The sequence below is a fragment of the Gekko japonicus genome, unplaced genomic scaffold (genome assembly GCF_001447785.1).
Source record: "Gekko japonicus isolate JY-2015 unplaced genomic scaffold, Gekko_japonicus_V1.1 scaffold457, whole genome shotgun sequence".
Lineage (NCBI taxonomy): Eukaryota > Metazoa > Chordata > Lepidosauria > Squamata > Gekkonidae > Gekko > Gekko japonicus.
Window position 1 is genome coordinate 775,265 of NW_015164196.1, and position 20,377 is coordinate 795,641.

The 20,377-nt window shown below is 47.2% G+C and overlaps 1 protein-coding gene across 1 annotated transcript in view; it reads right to left on the reverse strand.

Annotated features, from left to right (window-relative positions):
* The window catches only part of PVRL4 (poliovirus receptor-related 4), a 141,926-nt gene that overhangs the window by 30,566 nt on the left and 90,983 nt on the right, over window positions 1-20,377 (reverse strand). Inside the window, 1 exon segment of the mRNA XM_015408334.1 lies at window positions 2,815-3,168. Coding sequence (XP_015263820.1) covers window positions 2,815-3,168 — 354 coding nt within the window.

Consider the following 20,377-nt stretch of genomic DNA (forward strand, 5'->3'; position numbering starts at 1 on the left):
CCGGCATGACTAAACACCGAGGCGCACGGAACACTGTTCCCTTCCCACCGAAGTGGTGCCTATTGATCTACTTGCAATTTCTTGCTTTTGAACTGCTAGGTTGGCAGGAGCTGGAACTAGAGACGGGAGCTCACTCCGTCATGCGGCACCCGGGTCTCGAACTGCTGAACTACCGACCTTCCACAGCCTGCAGTTCAGCGTCTTAACCACTTGAGCCACCGCAGCTCCTAAGACCGTAATAATAATATGCTAACTCACTCTCAAGCCTCTCTCTGGCCTGACAAGGCACTCGGCTTCCAATAAGATCACAATAAAGTCTAAACACTGAATTTGTCTACACGTAACATCCTTGACTGTCTAGGGAAGGGGCTCGGGAGCCATGTGCAGCTCTTGCACACATATTGTGCGGCTCCCGGCAGGGCAGCTGGGGAAGCGAAGGGGAGGTGTGTCTCCCCGACCGGTCTTCCCTTCCCAAGCCAGTGTTTCCCTCCCTGGGTAGGGTCGAGGTGTGTGTGTGGGGGAGGGGTAGCAGAGAAAGAAAGCAACTTTAATAGGGTTCTCAAAGCCCCCCGCCGCCCCCCGTCGGCTTGGAGACAGCATTTGTCTCTTTAAATATCATTATCAATATCTGTTTTTACTCCTTTTGTTTTTATTTCTGGCAGTTTTATTTAATGTTAATGAAAAGCAAATTTGCATATTTTCCGATTAAAACATTCATGTAATATTTGTTCATGTCTTGTGGCTCTTGGACATGTGATGTTTCTTCTAGGTGGCTCTTACGTTAAGCAAGTTTGGCCGTCCCTGCCATAGAGTCCACCTTCCAAAGTGGCCGTTTTCTCCAGAGATCTGTTTGATCTTTGTCCCCTGGAGAGCAGTTGTTATCCCAGGAGTTTGCCAGCCGCCACCTGGAGAATGGCAACCCTACATATGAGCTAAGAGTTCTGTCCTCCTCAGTTGCACATGGGCCTAACTTAGATTTCGACAATAGCACTGTGGAAATGGGGCTTGGCGTTTCCCCCATCTTGCTTCTCTTAGGGCCACTGGGAAAAGTCCCGGTGGGATGATGGCCTGAGGCCTACCCTCTATCAGAGCTGCAGGCAAGGGGAGTCTTGTCATGCGTGAAGTAGCCCCAGGCAAGTTGAGACTCTTCTCATCTTGTCCAAGACAGCCTTGCATGAGGAAAGGACAGCTTAGCTAGCAAGCAGCAGCCCTGGGCGCCCACAGCTGCCACCTGCCAGTCCTGCTTCCATGAGGAGAGCATGGTGAGGCCCTTTTCCTGGGCCATTTTGGTTTAGCAATCCACCATGGGTTCTTTGTGGCAATCTGTGGTCACAACAGAACATTGCTCTTTTCACAAGGCTTTCCTGAGGTTCGGGGGCCAAACTACAGAGGTTTTCCTTTGAGCTTCCTCTCACGTTTTTTCCATTTGTTGTCTTTCTGTGCTTTCCTCAATATTTCTCTGTGACCATTTCCGCAGTAGTGAATTCCCTGCACTGACATTTTTAAAACTGCGTATTATGGGAAATTTTTCCTTACTGGGCACAAACCCGAAGTTTTCTCGTTCTTGCACCACGTTTTTGGAATCCCCAGTTTTACTGAATCCCCAGTTTTTGGAATCCCCAGTTTTAGCGAGTTCAGAAAACATGGGGTAAGAAGGAGAAACATTCGGGTTTGTGACTGGTGAGGAACAACCTACTGTGGAAAATTTCACATAGTGTGCAGTTTTTAAAATGTCAATGCGGGGGAATTTCACTACTGCAGAAATGGTTTGCGCTTTCTCAGATCAGGTTTAAGAACAAATGGAAAAGTGAGCAAGTCTGGAGAAAAACTGCTGCAGGTCAGAACCTAAACCATGGGGAAACTTCCGTGTGTTAGAAAAAAAATGCCAGGAAATCCAGTTACAGATTTCCCACACAACAAGATTAGGCAACTCTGACTAGAAAGGATGTCTGGGATGAGTGACATTCTCCTTGCCCCAGTCCTATGAATGGGAAAGGCCTGCCAGACTGTTAAGAACATAAGAGAAGCCAATATTGGATCAGACCAAACACAGCCCACCTGTGTGTGGGAGGGTTGATTTCAAATTTCTCACCTTGCTGTTTCAACCCCGAGTCCCTGTATCAATTGTGGGGCCCTGATTTGGATTGGGACCATGGTGTATGGGAGGAGAAAGGGCTTCAGCTTTCCCCCTGCACCATTTCACCAACCCACATTGGCGCTATTTGAAGGAGGAGGAGGAGACGATTGGATTTATACCCTGCCCTTCACTTGGAGTCCCAGAATGGCTTACAATCTCCTTTCCCTTCCCCTCCCCACAAAAGACACCCTGTGAGGTAGGTGGGGCTGAGAGAGTTCTTTCGAGGACTGCTCTTGAGAGAACAGCTCTGAGAGAAATTGTGATGGACCCAAGGTCACACCAGCAGCTGCATGTGGAGGAGTGGGGCATCAAACCCAGTTCTCCCAGATTACAGTCCGTGCTCTTAACCACTACATCCAACTGGCTCCACTGCTCCATTGTGGGGCTATATGAGTTGTCCAAAAGTGCACGCACTGCCTCCCAATGGGACGAATAGCTCCTCCCAGGGGCCATTTTAGGTCAGGTAAACAGCGCAGGGGCAAAAACTGAACCCCCTCCTCCCTGTAGGCCACAGTCCTGATCCAAATCAGGGTTCTTGGGGAACAGGATGTCCATCTCATGGAGAGCTAGGCCTCACTTTGAGGGCTTCCATTTCATGGAGAGATAGGCCTCACTTTGAGGGCTTCCATCTCATGGAGAGCTAGGCCTCACTTTGAGGGCTTCCCAGATGCCTTTACCTAGGACCTTGAGGGTGACGTGGGACTCAAAGTTGCCCCGCGGGAAGGTGATGAGGTGGCATTCGTAGTTCCCCTCGTCGGCCTGCACCGCGTTCCTCAGCAGGATGGAGCCGTTCTTCAGGGACCCTTGTGACTGCCAAGACACTCGCCCTGCGTAGGCACCCTGGATGTGTTCCCCATGCTCCGAATGCAGAACAGCCAGCTCCACACTCTGCCCGTCGTCTCCACGCTTCAGCCACGTCACCTGGAACACCACGTCACCCTCCGCGGCCTGGTAGGAGCAAGGTAGTACCACATCTTTGCCAAGCACGGCAGTAATCCTTGGCCGGACCTCCAGCACCCTTGCTGGCGAACCTGAGGAGACAGAAGGAGAGGGTGAAAATACATGACGAGGCTGTCCTTGGGCACAGAAACGGAAGTCCAAGAATTAGGAGTCTTGGACAAGTAAGGCATAGGGTTGCCAACTGCCAGATGGGGTCTGGAGATATCCCCGAACGGCAACTGATCTCCGCATAGGGTTGCCAACCTTCAGGTGGCGCCTGGAGATCTCCTGCTATTACAACTGATCTCCAGACAACCAAGATCGTTTCTCCTGAACTTTTGGAGGTGCCTAAATGCTGTGAGGTCAAGGGAGGGGTGATCTATCAAGAAGGATGATGCTAGCAAGCCACACTAAAACAGCTTTAATAATTCCCCAAAGGCAACATTTGGGATAATGATTTGCTAGATAAAAACTAGGGACTCTACCTGGTAAATAGGGGTAGTTAGTATCAATGTAATACCGAGGACACAACAGACTGCTATCTATATTTTTACTTTCCTGCCAGGGATGCCAGCCTCCAGGTGGGACCTGGGGATTTCCTGGAATTAAAACTCATCTCCAGACTACAGGGATCCCTTCCCCTGGAGAAAATGGAAGCTTTGGAGGGTGGATTCTATGGCATTGGACCCCAGTGGGGTCCCTGTCCTCCTCAGGCTCCACCCCCAAATCTCCAGGAGTTTCCTAGCATGGAGATGGCAACCCTATCTCCCTACCCCATCCCACGCCAGTGGCTGGGGGGACCGGCTAATCTATTTCCTGTTGTTGCAAAGTTTTCATTAAAAACAGTTTCCACTGCACATCAGGGACAAAGGAGAAGCCAGTTTCTGTTTTCAGTAGGGTTGCCAGACCCCCTGGTGGAGGTGGAGGTCCTCCTCTGCCAGGCCATCTGCCCCCCAGCCTCCAATCAGCTGGCCAGCAGGGGAACTTAGCAGTAGAAAGAAGAAGGCCTAGGCCACATTGCCCAAAAGTGACGTTATCACTCCAGCACCTTCTGGTTGATGCTCTGTTATTTGGGCCAAAACCAGGGGTCATTTCGTAGAAAAAGAGCTAGGGGAACTCATTAGCATAACTGTTAGATCGCGCTAACAAAGGACTCGTACAGTGATTCAGCAAGTGATTCAGCTTTATTGGAAGTAACGAGCAAGCACTAACTCAGTAAGAAACCAGAACAGAAAACAGTGGGAGCTTATGCTCCTTTTAAACATAACCGGGCTAATGTAGCCACGCCTATTTACAAATAACAACCAATGAGATTGCTAGAATAAAGACCAATGGGAGTCTTTCCCTCCTAGGGAATGGTACCGTTCTGATTGGTCGCTGTTACGAAGCGACCAATAGGAAGTTCGCTCAGAGGAGCCCTGGTCTGGCTCGAAGCTTAACACGGGAGTCCTATGAGGTGATTCATGTAATCATTTCAATACATTACAATTCCTCCCCCCTAAGTTAAGCCATCATCCCAATTGTTTTATTATTTACAAACATGCAATCAACCTTTGTACATCAGTTATTCCAACAGTATTTACACTCATAGTCCTTCAGATAAGTCGGCATTTGCCGCGAACGCTGGGACCTGCGGAGCGGTGCAGGCACCACGGGCAGACAAGGTTGTGGGTCAGAGTGGGGTTCACTACAGCCTGGATCAGGCACAGACTCGACTGGGATTTCAGCCCCGCACACAGGGTTCTGCCCTGACTCGGGGACAGTACCGGGCCTTTCGGTACTCACCGCCTGCTCTGGGGGTGTAAGTTTTTGCCCAAATAACAGAGCACTGCTCAGAAGTCATGATGATGTCACTTCCTGTGAGACGCCAGCAATGTGGCCTATAGGGTTGCCAAGTCCTACCTGTTGCTGCAGCGGGGGACTCCCGGCTCGCTCCATAGAGTTTTCCCTCGGATGACCGTGGCCCCGCCCCCAACGTGCCCGCCGTGGTCCCATCACTTCCGGGTGACGTGCACGTCACGTACTTTGGGGGTGGGGATCCCCTCAGGGCCCGATCCGCCGGCGGCGGGGAACGGGCCTCTGGGGCGGGGGGTTCCCCACCCCCCGGGAGGACTTGGCAAGCCTAGTGGCCTAGGCCTTTTTCTTTCTACTGGTAAGTCCCCCCCATCCCCCATAGTTAGCAGTGCAGATGTGCCCTCAACCATGTATGCATATGTAGTAAATTTTTAAACATGACTGTCCCCTTCCAGTTTACACTATCCTTTGTTCCAGCTTGAATATTTTATTCTGTTTATTTATGGATGTTATAAGCCAGTGTTCAATAAACAGTCCCAGAGTGGTATATGCTGCAAACTTAAAAACAAATGCATAAAAACAATGAATACAGAGGCACAGCAATTCAAAGGTACAGTTAATAAAAGACAGCACAGCAGGAACATATTCTTTCCAGAGCTTATGGAAGGAACTGTCCTAGTCTGCTTACAAAACAATGACTGAGAGAGGGAGGCAAGTGAGAACACTGAAACAATTCTCACCTATTTTTTGCCTGTCTACCAAATTCATTCTGAAGCTTCCTGTGAGATAGGATTGCCAGCCAACTACTGGCAACTGGCAGGAGGTGGACTGGGTAAAGACATGTAAATACATGGTGGTGTGATGCCGCAAACTCGAAAGGGACATCATAGGGTCACCATGACATTCTAGGATTTTGAAAAATGTTGTTATTTTTGGAATGTCATGTATTTTTCCCATTTTTCCCCTGCCACTACAAAGCAGCAGCAGGCAACCCAGGAAAGAGCCATACTGCAAGACTAAAATATATCAATATTCAATTGGAAAAAATGGCTGCTGTGTGGAAGGCACCCACCCATTCAGCTGGCTGGCAAGAGGACATCAACAGCAAGGGAGGCCTACATCAGTATCTCAGTGTCGTCGCTAGCAATGCCACTTTGAGTGTGCACCGGAGGTGACGTCACCACATCACCAGTGATGTGTGGATGCTGTGGAATTTGGGCAAATCCTCTATGGTAAAAATTGCTTCTACCACTGAGTTTTTGCCCAAATACTAGAGCATCCTCACATCGCTGGTGAGATGATGACATCACTTCCATTATGCACCAGAAGTCACATTATTGAGATGCTGGTGTAGGGCTCTCCCACTGCCGGTAAGTCCCCCTGCCCCCTGCCAGGGTTACCTGGAAGCCCTTTGGAAAGGACCGGAAAAACCCAAACCTTCCCATCCCTTCCAGGGCCATCCAGGTTTTGCTGTGAACTTTCCCAAAACTTGGAGCACAGCAGGTTTCAAAAAGATCAGAAGAAAGCCAGGGAAACGCTGGGTGATGTGGGAAGTGGGTGGGTATCAAACCTAAGGCAAATAACTTGTGTGGAAGACTCCTGAGAAAGGAACCTTGCTGGGTTGACCAGATAGCTATGGGGCTATGGAAGTTTAGTCTAACTACATTTTTTCAGGTAGGTCAAAAGAACATGTCTCCATCCCTCTTCCCCCTCAGCAACGTAGGGTTGCCAGCTCCCGGATGGGAAATTCCTGGAGATTTGGGGGTGGAGCCAGGGAGAGTGGAGTTTGGGGAGGGGACTCATTAGACTCCAACCTCCAAAGTTGCCATTTCCTCCAGGGGAACTGATTCCTGTAGTCTAGCTATTAGCTGTAATTCTCAGAGAACTCCAGGCCCCATCTGGACACTGACAACCCTACTCAGCATACACCCAGATTTGGGTCCCGCCTTTCAAATTTTTGTATTCTGCTTCACAATCTTCCCCGGCCTCTTTTTATAGCTTGAGCTGTCGGCTGCGGAATGCTCCTGTCTCTGGAGGAAGCAGCTGGGCCAGAGAGTCCAGATAAACCTGCCGGCGCAGATACCTGGGCTCTGCCATGGCTTGTGAGAGATCCACTCCCTCCCTCTGCTTGCAAACCGCCCTGTCGTATGTCCCCTAAGCAAGGTGGGGCTCTCTGTGTGTGGGGATCACTGGGAAAGTGAGGCATGTAAAAAGATGGGGGGAGTTTGCCAGCTGTTGAAGACATTATCATTTCAAAAAAGTTTTTGCTGAGGTTTAGATATTTTCCTTTGATGGCTTCCTGAAACAATTGTGGTTTATTAACTGCTGTGAAGAGTGAGTGCTTTGAAAACCTTTTTTAAAATTGCTTTGTGCACTTGCTGTTTGGACAGCGTTTTGTGAGATCATTCTTAATAATGGTTATTGATGCCATTTAATTGGTTGCCATTTAAATGGGGATTTTTCTGTTCTGGTCATTGTGATGGTTGTTATTTTTAAAATAGAGGTGTTTTTTTTTAAAAAGTCACATTTGACTTTGCATTGGTTTGAACTCTTTTTATTTATTTTATTTCTATCCAGCTTTCTCCAGCGTCACAAGGCTCAGGGCGGGTTACAACAATATAATAAAATACAATAACATGATTAACATAGCATCGGCAATTATTAAAAGCCAAATGTGATCTTTAAAAGATGAATTGGGTGTCTTGTCAGAGAAGCAACATAAATATTATAAATAATATTTATACTTGTAAATGCTGTACTTTGGACGCCAGGTGTGGGGGGGATCTGAAAAGCTGGGTAAAAAACCAAGAACAAATAAATAAAGGACAAATGACAGCTGAGACGTGTAGAGAACATCTCCCAATGACTTCTTAAAAATGGTTGAAAACTATGGAATCTGCAAATCTGAGTAGAGCAATGGCTCTGAGGAGGGGACAATAGCTTACTACCCACAGGGCAAAGGGGGGCAGTTGCCCCGTGGCCAGTGCCCCCTGGGTAGGCCTAACTTTGGTGGGATGGCTATCACAGGCTTTTCTATCCGCTGCTGTTGTGCATGGGACTATGGCATTAGCACAACTCTTTCAAAAAAAAATTGGAGCAGCAGTCTGGTAATGTATCTGCATCTCCCCAAGCTTGCAATGACTCTTCCTTGCCACTGGGGGTGCTGTGAGTCCAGCCTTGGCTGCCTCAGAGGGGAGAGAGGAGACTCCAACCCAATTCATGTGCGCCCAGTTAAAAAACACTTTTCTACCCTTCTTTGGCTGTTGCTGTACCACAAGTGTGTGTAAAAAAAAAGGCAGTTCTAAATGAACTTGGCCTGGTTTTTTGAATCTGTTGAAGAGGGCCCAATCATTCTTGCTACATTACTGGAAGGTGGAGCTTAACTGTATTGGGAAGGCGGTGCCCCAATAAATAGTATGTTCAATACTATACATACTATTTATGTTACATAAATAACCCTGGGGGTTTGGGGTGCAGAGTTCAGAATCCTCTCACATTAACCCTTTCAGCTTTCATCGTTTTCTTGGTCAAAACTGTCCTTTGCCTAGCAGCTTTATCCCTGCAAAGGGATGTAGACATGATCTTGGTAATCAAGTTGTCTGTGATGTCTTGTTCCAAGGGTTTCCCCTCAAAAGATGGGATGGGGGAAAGAACCCCAAGCCAAACTCAACCCACTGGTAAATTCATTCAAACCTATGAAAAACATCAGACATTTTCCACGCCCATCCAGAAGCCATTCATAGCTAAGCTTCAGATAGTCTTAGATTTCATGCACACCATCTGCTTGCAACCAAGCCGTAATCTAAACCAGACTTCAACACCAGCCTGAAAATGTATGCAAATAATGTTTAAGGCATGCCTCTGAGAATGTGCAGTGTGCTTTTCCATCAGCACAGACGGCACGCAGTCAGCCCGCACACATCTGAGATTGGGAAGAAGGACTCTAAGGTGAGAGCCTGTGATTTCCAGACAGGCATCAGCATTTTGGGGGGGAGGCGGGGGAGAAAGGCACACACACATTGCAAATGGGAAGGCTGTGGGATGGAGAACAATGGCTTTTGCCTAAACATGCTTTCAATACATAGGGTGCGTTCAGACACGCCGTTTGATCTGGTGTCATGACAGATTTTATATGCATGATCACACAGTCAACATCTGCCTCCTGTCCCCAGCCGTTGGTTTCCGGCTCAAAACCCCTTTAACCCAGAGTATTTTGTTACCAGGTCCCAAAGTGGTGTTTTCTCAGCTCTCCCGTTTAAAGCCGCAGTTTCCCCCGTGTGATCGCTCCTCCGGTGTCAAGTCACTTCCAATGATTTAAACCCCCTCCCTGCTCGGAAGCCCGAGGCTTGCGCTTTTCAGCTGCCTTTTTTTGGTGCGTCAGTGGTATGCGCAATAAGTGGAGCTCCACTCCTGCATTTTTAAAACCATTGTTTAAACGGTCACTAGTTTTGAGTTCAGGATCCCAAAGAGGCCAGTTTCGGGTGAAAAGTTTAAAAGGAAGTCTTCTGTCAAAGCAGCGAAATCACGGTGCTCTGCGGAACTGTCAAGCGAAATCTGTGATTTGCCTTCGTGGCTCTGCGCATGCACAAGAATAAAGTTTTTCAATTCCACGGATGAACAGTTATGCGCATGCGCAAACTGGGGGGGGGGAACCTGACACACGCTCCCTTGTGATCGTGATTGTCCAGAGTAAAAATAATCGCAGCAGAACCGGACCAGTTTAAACCGCTCTCAGCACGCCGTCTGAACGCACAACAGGATGAGCTGCAGGGAATCCAATCACCCAGATAGTCACCTCTTGCAACTGCCATCTACCAAACACCCCTTCCTCAATCTGAAACCCCCCCCACACACACACTTCTAATACACAAATGGGTATATAAAACTGCCTTATACTGATTAACATTACTGGCAAATCTCAGACAAGGGTCCTCCCAAGCGCTGCTATGTAACATCCTCTTAAATGGAAGATACTGTGGGCCGAACCTTGTGACAGCAGGGCTTTTTTTTATGGTAGCACTCACTGGTACTGAGTACCAGCACGGGGGGGGGGAGGGTCCCAAGTCTGGGGGGGGAATTGGTGGAAATGGGGGCAACCTTCTATATGAGAGTACCAACACCTTTTTATAACGAAAGAAGCACTTGATGTTAGCATAACCCAGCTGCGTGCTAGCGGAAGGGGGTAGGCTACCTTAGGATACAGTCCACCTGAGGCTTGCTCCTTTAAGGAAGAAATGGATATTCTTTCTTGTTAAAGAAAACAATGTTTTGATAGAAAAGCAGGAATTTTAGCTGTGGATTTGAGCTTGGGGTGGAGAGAGATTCCAAGAGCACATGTCACTGCCCTTGGAAGATGGAAAGAGAGGACCAAGAGAGACATGGCCAGAAGGAAGTTCCTGCAGTTGGAGGTCAAAGAGGTAGCAGCAGGACAGACACGAGGAAAGGATACAGAAGGAGCTGACCTGTCCATTTTGCTAGCTATCCTGCTCTCTCTATATTACTTGGGTACTTGGTGCAAAGAGAGGCTTCGCAGATCTTCAGTTCCAGTATTTGGGACCTTCTACAGGCAAGGAAGAGGAGGAGGAGGAGAGTTGGATTTATACCCCACCCTTCACTTGGAGTCTCAGAGCGCCTTCCAATCTCCTTCCCTTCCTCTCGCCACAATAGTGTTAAGTCCAGCGCTTAACAAATAGTCGGAGAGTGTTTTCAGCAAAAAACTCAAGTTTAATCTTCAACATGAACACTTCTCCAACACGGTACAACATCTGATAGCCCGAACAGCTTGTCCACAGTCGCTGTTCAGTATTTAAACATTTCCCGGCTAATGTAGCCACACCTACTATACAGATAACAACCAATGCGGTTGAGCAGATAAGGGCCAATCGCTTTCGTTCCCGCTCACGGTTTACTTTATCGTGATTGGGCACATTAGTCTTGGACTTGAATCCCTGTCCAAGACGAAGCTTAACATAGCTTCCTAATGAGATGTTTCACATTACATCTAATGCATTCATGGCAGCTTCTGAATACATTACAAACAGACACCGAGGGCGATTCTGCATTGGCTTTTCCCTCCATAGTTTTACCAAACCCACGTTGGAACAGAAAAGGTGCAGCTCAAAACCACATTCGAATACCCTGGGGCAATGCCGTACTGACTGCGAAGTCACCTCTGAATGGCCATAAATCTATGCAGAAGGTACCATAAAATCTGATGATCAAAGAAAGTGAAAGCGGCATGCAATGCAGAGGGGAATTTCTCTTCCAACATATTTTATTTATTTATTTATTTATTTTTCATATTTATACCCCACAAAAGAAATAAATAAAATGTTGCTGGAAAATACCATTTGCAATAGAGGTATTTTTACCAAAACGAGGAAAAATAATTCCAACAGAGGAACAAGCCAAGCAGTATATTTGGAAATCAATTCAAGCAGATTTATTAAGATGGGAAAAACTTACAAAAAAATCACATAACCAGAGATGGACTTTAGAGAATATGATTGTGTGAAGCAGAACACCTTCCTCACCATCCCCTCAAGCGTTAACACAAACAGTGATGGGCCTGTACAGACCTGCAGGTGTCGCTAATTGGTTTGTTTGTGTGTGTTTTTGGCCTGCAAGCTTCTTATCATCTTCAGGACTAAAGATGGAAGCCACTTAATTAACTTCTTATGGGAACCTGTGATCTTGGGAGGGGGGAGACTGGGAGGAGGAGGATTTATACCCTGCCCTTCACTCGAAATCTCAGAGCAGCTTACAATCTCCTTCCCTTCCTCTCTCCCCACAACAGACACCCTCTGTGAGGTAGGTGGGGCTGAGAGAGCACTGAGAGACCTACTCTTGACAGAACAGCTCGGAGAGAATTATGACTGACTCAAGGCCATCCAGCTGGCTGCATGTGTAGGAGTGGGGAATCAAATCCAGTTCTCCAGATTAGAGTCCGCCGCTCTTAGCCACACCAAACAGCCCCTTTCCCCTAATATACGTTGAGCCAGACCATTGGTCTGATTAACTCAGTATTGTGTACTCAGATTGGCAGTGGTGCTCCAGGCTCTTAGGGAGGGGGCCAATTCATTATCAACACATGTGTGGTCTCTGCTGGTAAAGTTAATTCTCATTCGGGCACGGGCCTGATTTGGAAAAGGACCACAGTGTCCAGGCAGAAAGGGCTTCAGCCACCTGTTTTCCTGGACTGAAACAGCCTCTGGAGGGAGCCACGAGGTGCAGGTTGGGGAAAGTCATGTGCACTGATAACCATGCATACATTTTCCCCAAACAGCAGCTGCCTGGGGCTGTTTCAGCTTGGGGAAATGGCAGTGGGAGGGAGGGCAAAGCCCTTCTCCTTGTGTTCTATGGTCCCGATCTGAATAAAGACTGCTCATGTCTGGGAATTAAGTCCCCGGCATGGACCACGTATAGCACCTCTGGCTCAAAGTCTACATGGTGGACTCGTGTCCTCCATGAGGACTGTGCAATGTGTGAATTGCCCCTTTCTCTTAACCTATCCCTTGAGATCTGATAACTGGAGAAGCTGAGAACTGAAACTGAGGAATTCTGCATGCAAAGCAGATGCTCTACCGCTGAGTTGCATCCCCTCCCAAGGCGTCAGGATTTATACTGGCACAAGACCGTGGTCTGTCTAGTACAATACCTCCTACTTTGACTAGCAGTAACTCCCCAGATCTTTCCTAGACCTGGTCCTGGGGGTTGCATCCAGGACCTTCTGCATACAAGCAAAGCATGTGCATTCTGCTATGGAGCTGTGGCCAAGAATGCTTGCAAGCTCTCAGAAGGACAGGTGGAGGCTGGGATGGGAACTGGGAGGCTCCTGCAAACCGCGTTGCTCCCTCATTATTTAACAAAGGGTTCTTTTACATGCAGGGAGAGAACAGCGGGCATCCCAGCTCCATAGCCTTGCGAAAAGATTCCCTCCCAGTCCTGAAGATGCTGACAGTAATATTGCACGTTAGCAGAGGGGGGAGGGAATAGTGTGAGAATCTGCCCTTCATTAATAGGATGACAGGCAGGCTTCAAGTGCTTTGTGTCCCTTCTCCAATGCCATCCCGTAAACAAAATGTTTTTGATGCGCAGGATTTCTTCTCTGGGAAAGTTCTTAACCTGGTGATGTCAGCATCTGAACTAATTCATCTGTATATTCTTATGGCCCATTGTGAACCGAAGACCAGTGGTGTAGCCAGAAAATTTTAGGTGTTGGGGTGTTGGGAAAGCCGGGGGGGGGGAGAGAGGGAGAGACAGTCAGACTGCAAGCCCACCCACAGCCAAGGAAGAGTACTCAGCTTGGTGGTGGTGGCCTGCCTGTGCCATCCCGGCCATGTGACCTGCTGTCATGCGGCCCAGGCTGGCTCAGCTGGTGCAGCTGCAGTGAGGCCACTGCCACCATGCCGAATCCTCTTCCTCTGCTGTGGGCGGGCTCGCCGCTTGAGCGACATTTAAAAGAGGGAGCCAAGTCCTCTCCGGTGTTTAAAAGGGGAAGTCGAGTCCTCTTCTTCATCTACTGACTTCCTCGTCTTCATGAGTCGGGGAGTGGGGGAAATCTCTGATTCTCTCTCTCTTGCATTTTGCAGTTTTATTTTATTTTTTGCTATTTTGTTTTGCATTTTTAAAAACCTAATTGTTTTTTTGGCCTGGAAAAAAGAAAATGAGGCTGAAGCTTCCCTGACTGTGCCCGGGGTCATTTTGGAAATCCCACACACATCTTACATTTTTAAAATATATATATTTTATTTTAATTAAAATTCTTGCAGGGGCGGCACTCATCCATGGGGGCATTGCCCCTAAATCCCCCCCCCCCAGCTACAGGCCTGCAGAAGACCCATTCTGATCATCACATTTAGAGAAAATTGCAACTTTGGAAGGCAGATTCCCTTTTCCAAATTCCACGCTCCCTGGACTTCACCCCAAATCAGCAGAAATTTCCCAGCCTAGAGTTGGCAACCCCACTCTCTGCCCAGGCCTAGGCCTCCACGGCAGGGATTTTTTCCCCATAGCTGGAGAGAAGCATACCTCATAGGTTTCAACATAACCATGGCTTTTTTTCGAATTTGAACACCTTTGTATTTAAACATAGAGTTATCCCAAAGCCTTTGTTTCTCATAAACACAATTCAGTCAAATTTCCCAAGCTGCTCTTTGAGGTTGGCGCCGAATCTTTGTTATGAAAATACAGAGTGAGGCGTTTAGAGCAATTCAATTTCCTGTTTGACGGATATCTCAGAACTGATTGTTTTAATTAACGTCAGTATTTTTTAATCCGGCTCACTGAAGGTTATAGGAAGAAGCCAACAAATTCTAAGCTAAGACAGTCGGAAGTCCAGCCTTGACAAAGCACATGTCCTCTGATAGTTTTATTTGAATGCCGATTGTTTCCAGCCGGCTACTGAAGTTCTAGACTTCTGCACTTAACATTAAATACTTTCCGCAACTGAAAAATCCAAATTGTGCCCTTAGAATAAAACTAAGCACATAGTCAAGTGTATAAAATGTCCAAGACATTAGCCACACACACTCCTTGACACAGTTGCACTGCATCACTGGACAAGACAGCACCCCAGGAATTCTTGCATTATTGCACAGCTTGCTGGAGTTTATTAATTTAATTGATATCCTCCTTTTCTCCCCAATGGGAACCCATAGCGGCTCTGCATTGTTCTCCTCCATTTCATCCTCATGACAGCTCTGTGAGGTCGGTTAGGAAGAGTGTGTGTGCCTGGCCCAAGGTCACCTAGCGAGCTTCCATGGCAAGAGTGGGGATTCGAACTGGGGTTTCCCAGATCCTAGGCCAGGGGTGTCAAACTCATTTGTTATGAGGGCCGTATCTGACATAAATGTCATTTTGTCAGGCTGGGCCATGTGTACCGTAAAATGTAACTCCAGGTATTGGAGATATAAACTTTATAACAGACGCAGGCAAACCCAATTATCCATATTATTTTTTACTCAAAGTACGAACAAAAGCAATTGTTTCCTAGCAGTGAAAGCAATTGATTTACTGGGGAACCCACAAAACCCCCAATAAATGTATTTAATCATATACACAAGTCTAGTTTTTTCCCCCGAGGGATACTATAAAAGGAAGAATACCTTACATTTCCATCCATACCAGTTGCTTGTGGGCCGGGGGTAAGAACCCTGGATGGGCCAGTTCTGGCCCAAGGGCCTTATATTTGACAACCCTGTCCTAGGCTGAGCATTTAACCACTACACCATACTGCTTCTCGCAGAATTCCGTCAGAGAGATCTGCCAGAGCACCCACTGTAACACGGGCAGCACACTTCTTGGAGGGTAACACTGCCCCCCCACCCCGCCCAGGAGCCAAAGGGCTGATTTAGGACTGGGAACCCAGGTTCTAATTCCCATTTGAGACTGAAACTTGCCATGTGTCCTTCAGCCAGTCCTTATCTCTCACTGCACAGGGTTGCCGTGAGCATAAAAAGGAAGACGGGAGAGCCAAGAACTCCACCCTGAGCTCCTTAGAGGAATTAGTAATGTAAGTTATTAATGTAGACAGATGGAGCTGTTTTAGTCAGAATCACTAAGGAGCATTTAAGAACAGCAGCAGGAAGACCAGGGGACTGGGGGCGAGAAGGGTGTTGAAGCTTTGACATCAGATGGATCAGTCTCTCTCTTAAGGCTCTGATAGATGAACCCAAGATCACACATTTCAGCACTGTGCTAAATGAAGTTCAGTGTTGGTAAGTGTAAGGTGATGCACATTGGAACAAAAATTCCTAACTACGTATAAGTAGACTGGGTCTGAACTGACTGAGACTGAGATGGAAAGAAATCTTGGGGTTCTAGCGGACAGCGCGATGAAAATGTCAACTAAGTGTGCAGCAGCAGTGAAAAAGGCAACTTCCATGCTGAGGATTAACAGGAAAGGGACTGAAAATAAAACAGCCAATGTAGTAATGCAGGGGTGTCAAACTCATTTGTTACGAGGGCTGGATCTGACATAAATGTCACTTTGTTGGGCTGGGCCATGTGTGCCATAAAACATAATGCTGGGTACCGGAGATAGAAACTGTATAAAGGATAGCAGCTGGTAAGCTCCGAATTGGTGTATCTTCACTGTAAGGACCCATGGCCTGGGCCCACATGGGCGGGCTGGAGAGGCAGGAGTGCAGCACTAGGTGGACCCACGATGCTTGACTGATGCAAATGAGGTTGTTCTGCCATGCTGAAGCCACAATGGAGTGACTCCCCCCAGCACTCCCTCCCTTGTACCAGTTGCCTGGACGGGCCGATTCTGGCCCCTGGGCCTTACGTGTGACACTCCTGTAGTAATGCCTCTGAACAGACCAGTATTTGGAATACTGTGATCGTCATATCTCCAAAAACATACTGGGGAGCAAGAAAAAGTACAGAAAAGGTCAACCGAGACGATTAAGGGGTTGTAGCGTCTAATTTATTTGTTTGATTTGTATCCCACTCCACTCCCCGCAAGCAGGGCTCAGGGCGGCTTCCAACAAGAAGACAGACAACAAACTATCTTCCATATGATAAGTTTCAGGTGGGCAGGGCTTTTTGGGGGGGGGAATGCACCAGGACAAAACCTCTTCAACAGAATTCTTCTAAAAATGTTTAGATGTTCATGAGTTTTCAGTATACAGACTGAAAACTTCATTTCCGTCTTGAGAGTTCTGGCACCTCTCTCTCTCTTTTTAGGGCCCTGCAGGTGGGTAGCCATATTAGTCTGTTGTAGTAGAACAAACTTCCACCCCACTAGCACCTTAAGGCCCAACAAAATTTTCCATAGTATAAGCATTTGTGAGCGAAAGCGAAAGCTCACTTTGTCAAATACAAAATTTGATGGAGTTTGGTTCATGAAAGTTTATACCCTGGGAAATTTTGTTTTGCCTTTAAGGTTTGGTCTTTAAGGCGCTACTGGACTCAGATTTTGTTTCCTGTGAGAAAGGCTATAGTGTCTGAGACTCTGGGCTAAATGGGGACATGACAGAGGTCTATAAAATTATGGAGAAAGTAGACAGAGAAAGCTCTTTCTCCCTCTCCCATAATACTAGAACTCAGAGGCACCCAATGACACTGATGGACAACGATTCTGGGCAGACAAAAGGGAATATACTTCTTTATTAAACAAGTAATTAAATTGTAGAATTCATTACCAGTGGTAGGGTTGCCAGCCCCCAGTCCGGGTGGGGTTTCCCCTGCTTTTGCAGACTCCTCTCCACCCGCAAATGCCCCGAAACATGGCGCAATGATGTCACCCGGAGTGGCGACGCTCTAGTTTTTGGGCAAAATTCTATGGTGAAATCGGGCTCAAACCATATAATTTCCCCAAAAAACCAGAGTGTTGGCGGCATGATGGCATCACTTCTGGGTGAAGTCATTGCACCGTGTGCGTTTCGCGTGCATGGCAGAAGCTCCCAGAAAGGCCTTTTGATCCCCCCACCGGCTGAAAGGCAGGACTTGGCAACCCTAGCCAGTGGACATGGTGATGGCCACAAGCATAGATGGGGTTGAAACAGAATTAGATAGATTAATGGAGGATAAGTCCATCATTGGCTACTAGCCAGGATGACCAAAGGGGACCTCCAGACACAAAGGAAGTAACCCTCTGAATCTCAGCATCAGGGGAAGGCCTGGGCATATGTTAGGGATGCCAGGTCTGGGTTGGGAAATACCTGGAGACTTTGGGGTTGGAGCCAGAAGAGGGTGGGGTTTGGGGAGGGGAGGGGCCTCAGTCCACCCTTCAATGCAGCCATTTTCTCCAGGGGAGCTGATCTCTATCAGCTGGAGATCAGTTGTAAAAGCGGGAGATCCCCAGTCCCCACCTGGAGGCTGGCAACCTTAGCCTATGTGCCCTGCTGGTTGGCTCTCCAGGGCAACTGGCTGACCACTGCGTAAAACAGCATGCTGGGCTACATGGACCACTGGTCTGGTCCAGTAGGTCTCTTCTGATGTTCTTATGTTCTGATTTCTTCCATAAAATGTATATAGCAGGTGTGTGTAGCCTCAGAACTGCACAGGAAAGGGACAGGGAGTTTACCCTTCAGCCTCCTCTAGATCTGCCATTTGAAACTGATTCCCTAACTCTGCTATTAGGATTTTAAAAGTGTTTTAAAAACATACTTCTTGCCTTTAAAATGCTAATGACATGGCAGGGAATTGGGATTTGAACAGCAAAACTGAGTAGAGCTTGAAGGCTTACAGACTCTCTCCTTTTCCTGCACAGCTGGAGGCAAATTGAGGCTTCACGTAATCTGAGATGCATGATCTTTTTTTTCCCTTTTGAACCCTTAACCACTAAGTCTGGATTCCCACTCAACCTGAAGCCATTTGTTCATTGCTTTCATGAATTGTAGACTGCTTGAAGATCACTCGATCAAAAGTTGAAGTATAAAATAAATAATCCACCATGATTAAGATTCTTTCAGACTATGTGAGTGTGCATCAGTGCAATGTTGAAAACGTTGCCAATGTAAACAACTGTTTGGCTTACTTCTGCACTTGCACCAGCCTTAAAATAGACTTGAACTATTTTTCCATGTTTCAGCTATGATTCCCTCTCCTCCCTCCAGATCTTTCATTGTATTATTCATAGGCAAATGAATTCCACTGCAAATTTCCAGGAAGCAGAAGAATATCGATTGACTGGAATTTACATCTAGGTCTAATAGAATTTATTTATTTTTTCCTCCATGCCTCTCCCTGTAAGATGTAGTCACTCAGAAAAACATGCAAGAGCTGAGGGGAGAGGCCATGGCTCAGTCTGCTTTGCATGTGGAAAGTTCCCAGTTCAGTCCCCGGCATCCCCAGTTAAAGTCCAGTTCAGTCCCCGGCATGCCCAGTTAAAGGGCTCAGGTAGCAGGTAAAGTGAATCACCTCTCTACCTGAGATCCTACTCAGGTAGCAGGTGAAGTGAATCACCTCTCTACCTGAGATCCTAGAGAATGGCTCCCAGTAAAAATAGGCACTACTGACCTTGAAAGAATACGGGTCTGACTCAGTATAAGGGAAATGCATGTGTTCATGTGCAGACAGGGTCTCAGGTGAACAAAGCACAACTCCATCCAGAATAAACTCATATGGAAAAGAGAATAAGATCCCCCAGAGTCCTTCACAGCAATTTGCCTAGGGAACTGCTCCAGATTCGGGTACCGTGGAACTATAATAAAGACTTCTAAACATCATACTCTCCAATTTTAGACCTAGAAAGTCTCAGGATAACATTATTCTTCCTATCGAATCAATTATATTTTCCAGCGATAGCTCAAAATAGGGATCCTCTCCTGATGCTTAGCCCTTATCAGCTTATTTCAAGGAACAGTTCTTTATTTGTTTCAGAAATGCTCAAGGAAAGGAAGCAATTTTACGTTTATACAAGAGATCCAAAAATCACAGGTAGAGTGGCAATGTGATCAGCCCTTCCCCGCCCATCTGGGGTTGCCATGCTCTAAGGCTGGAGATCTCCCAGAATTATAACTGTTCTCCAGAATACATAGATCAATTCCTGTGGAACAAATGACAGCTTCAGAGGGAAGACTGTACGCAGCCACATTGCCACTGAGCTCTTCTCAGGTTTTGCTGTTCCCGGACTCTGTTTCCAAATCTCCAAGAATTCCCCAGCTGGGGTGGCAACCCCACATGTGGCCTAGCCCCCTGGCCCTTCCCCTCAGTTTCTCTTGAGCCGTGGTGTCATGCTACAGACTGGCTCAGCAAAGAAATGGAGTGGGAACCCTTTAAAGGGCAGAGGAATGGAGCTTAGTACCAAGTTGCCCCATGCCATTTTGATAGCAGAACTTAGCTCCACCCCCTCTCCATGGTGACTATGGGCTAGAGTTGCCAACCCCCAGGTGTGGCCTGGAGTTCTCCTAAAATTACAACTCTCTAGACTACAGAGCCCAGTTCCCCAGAGGAAATGGCAACATTGAAGGGCAGACTCTATGGAATTACACTTCCCATGGAGCTCACTCCCACACCAAAACTTCATCTTCCCCAAGCAGTGCCCCCAAATCTCCAGGAATTTTCTAAGTCAAAGTTGGCATTCCTAATACAGGTGGAGCTTCCAGATGAACGTTCCACCCTCAGCCAGCTGCAGTTCCCCCTTCTAACCAGATCAATGTTCATTTGTTGTTGACCCATTTTAAATAGGAAAGCTCTGGAAACGCCACCATTTGTGCTCAGCAGGGCTCATTTTGTAGAAAAAGCCCAGTTTGTGCTCAGAATGAGCATGACATTTTGTGGAAGTTCCTCTTAAGTACAGGGGCTTCCTGTTTTCCATCCATGCAAGGAAAAATCCCCACGTGGAAACAGCTTAATTAATTAATTCTGAAATGTTAAATCTTTGTCTTGGCGACCCTGAGAAGGAAGCTAAATCCTTCAAGCTTTGGGTCAAACCTGAAGATGGGGCAACCTTCAGTCAAAACATTCCTTCTAGCACCATCTTGTCTGTATAGAAAAAGAGACCAAGGCACAGAGACAGGAGACAGGACTTTGTGCCAATAATCCGGCCTTTTCTTT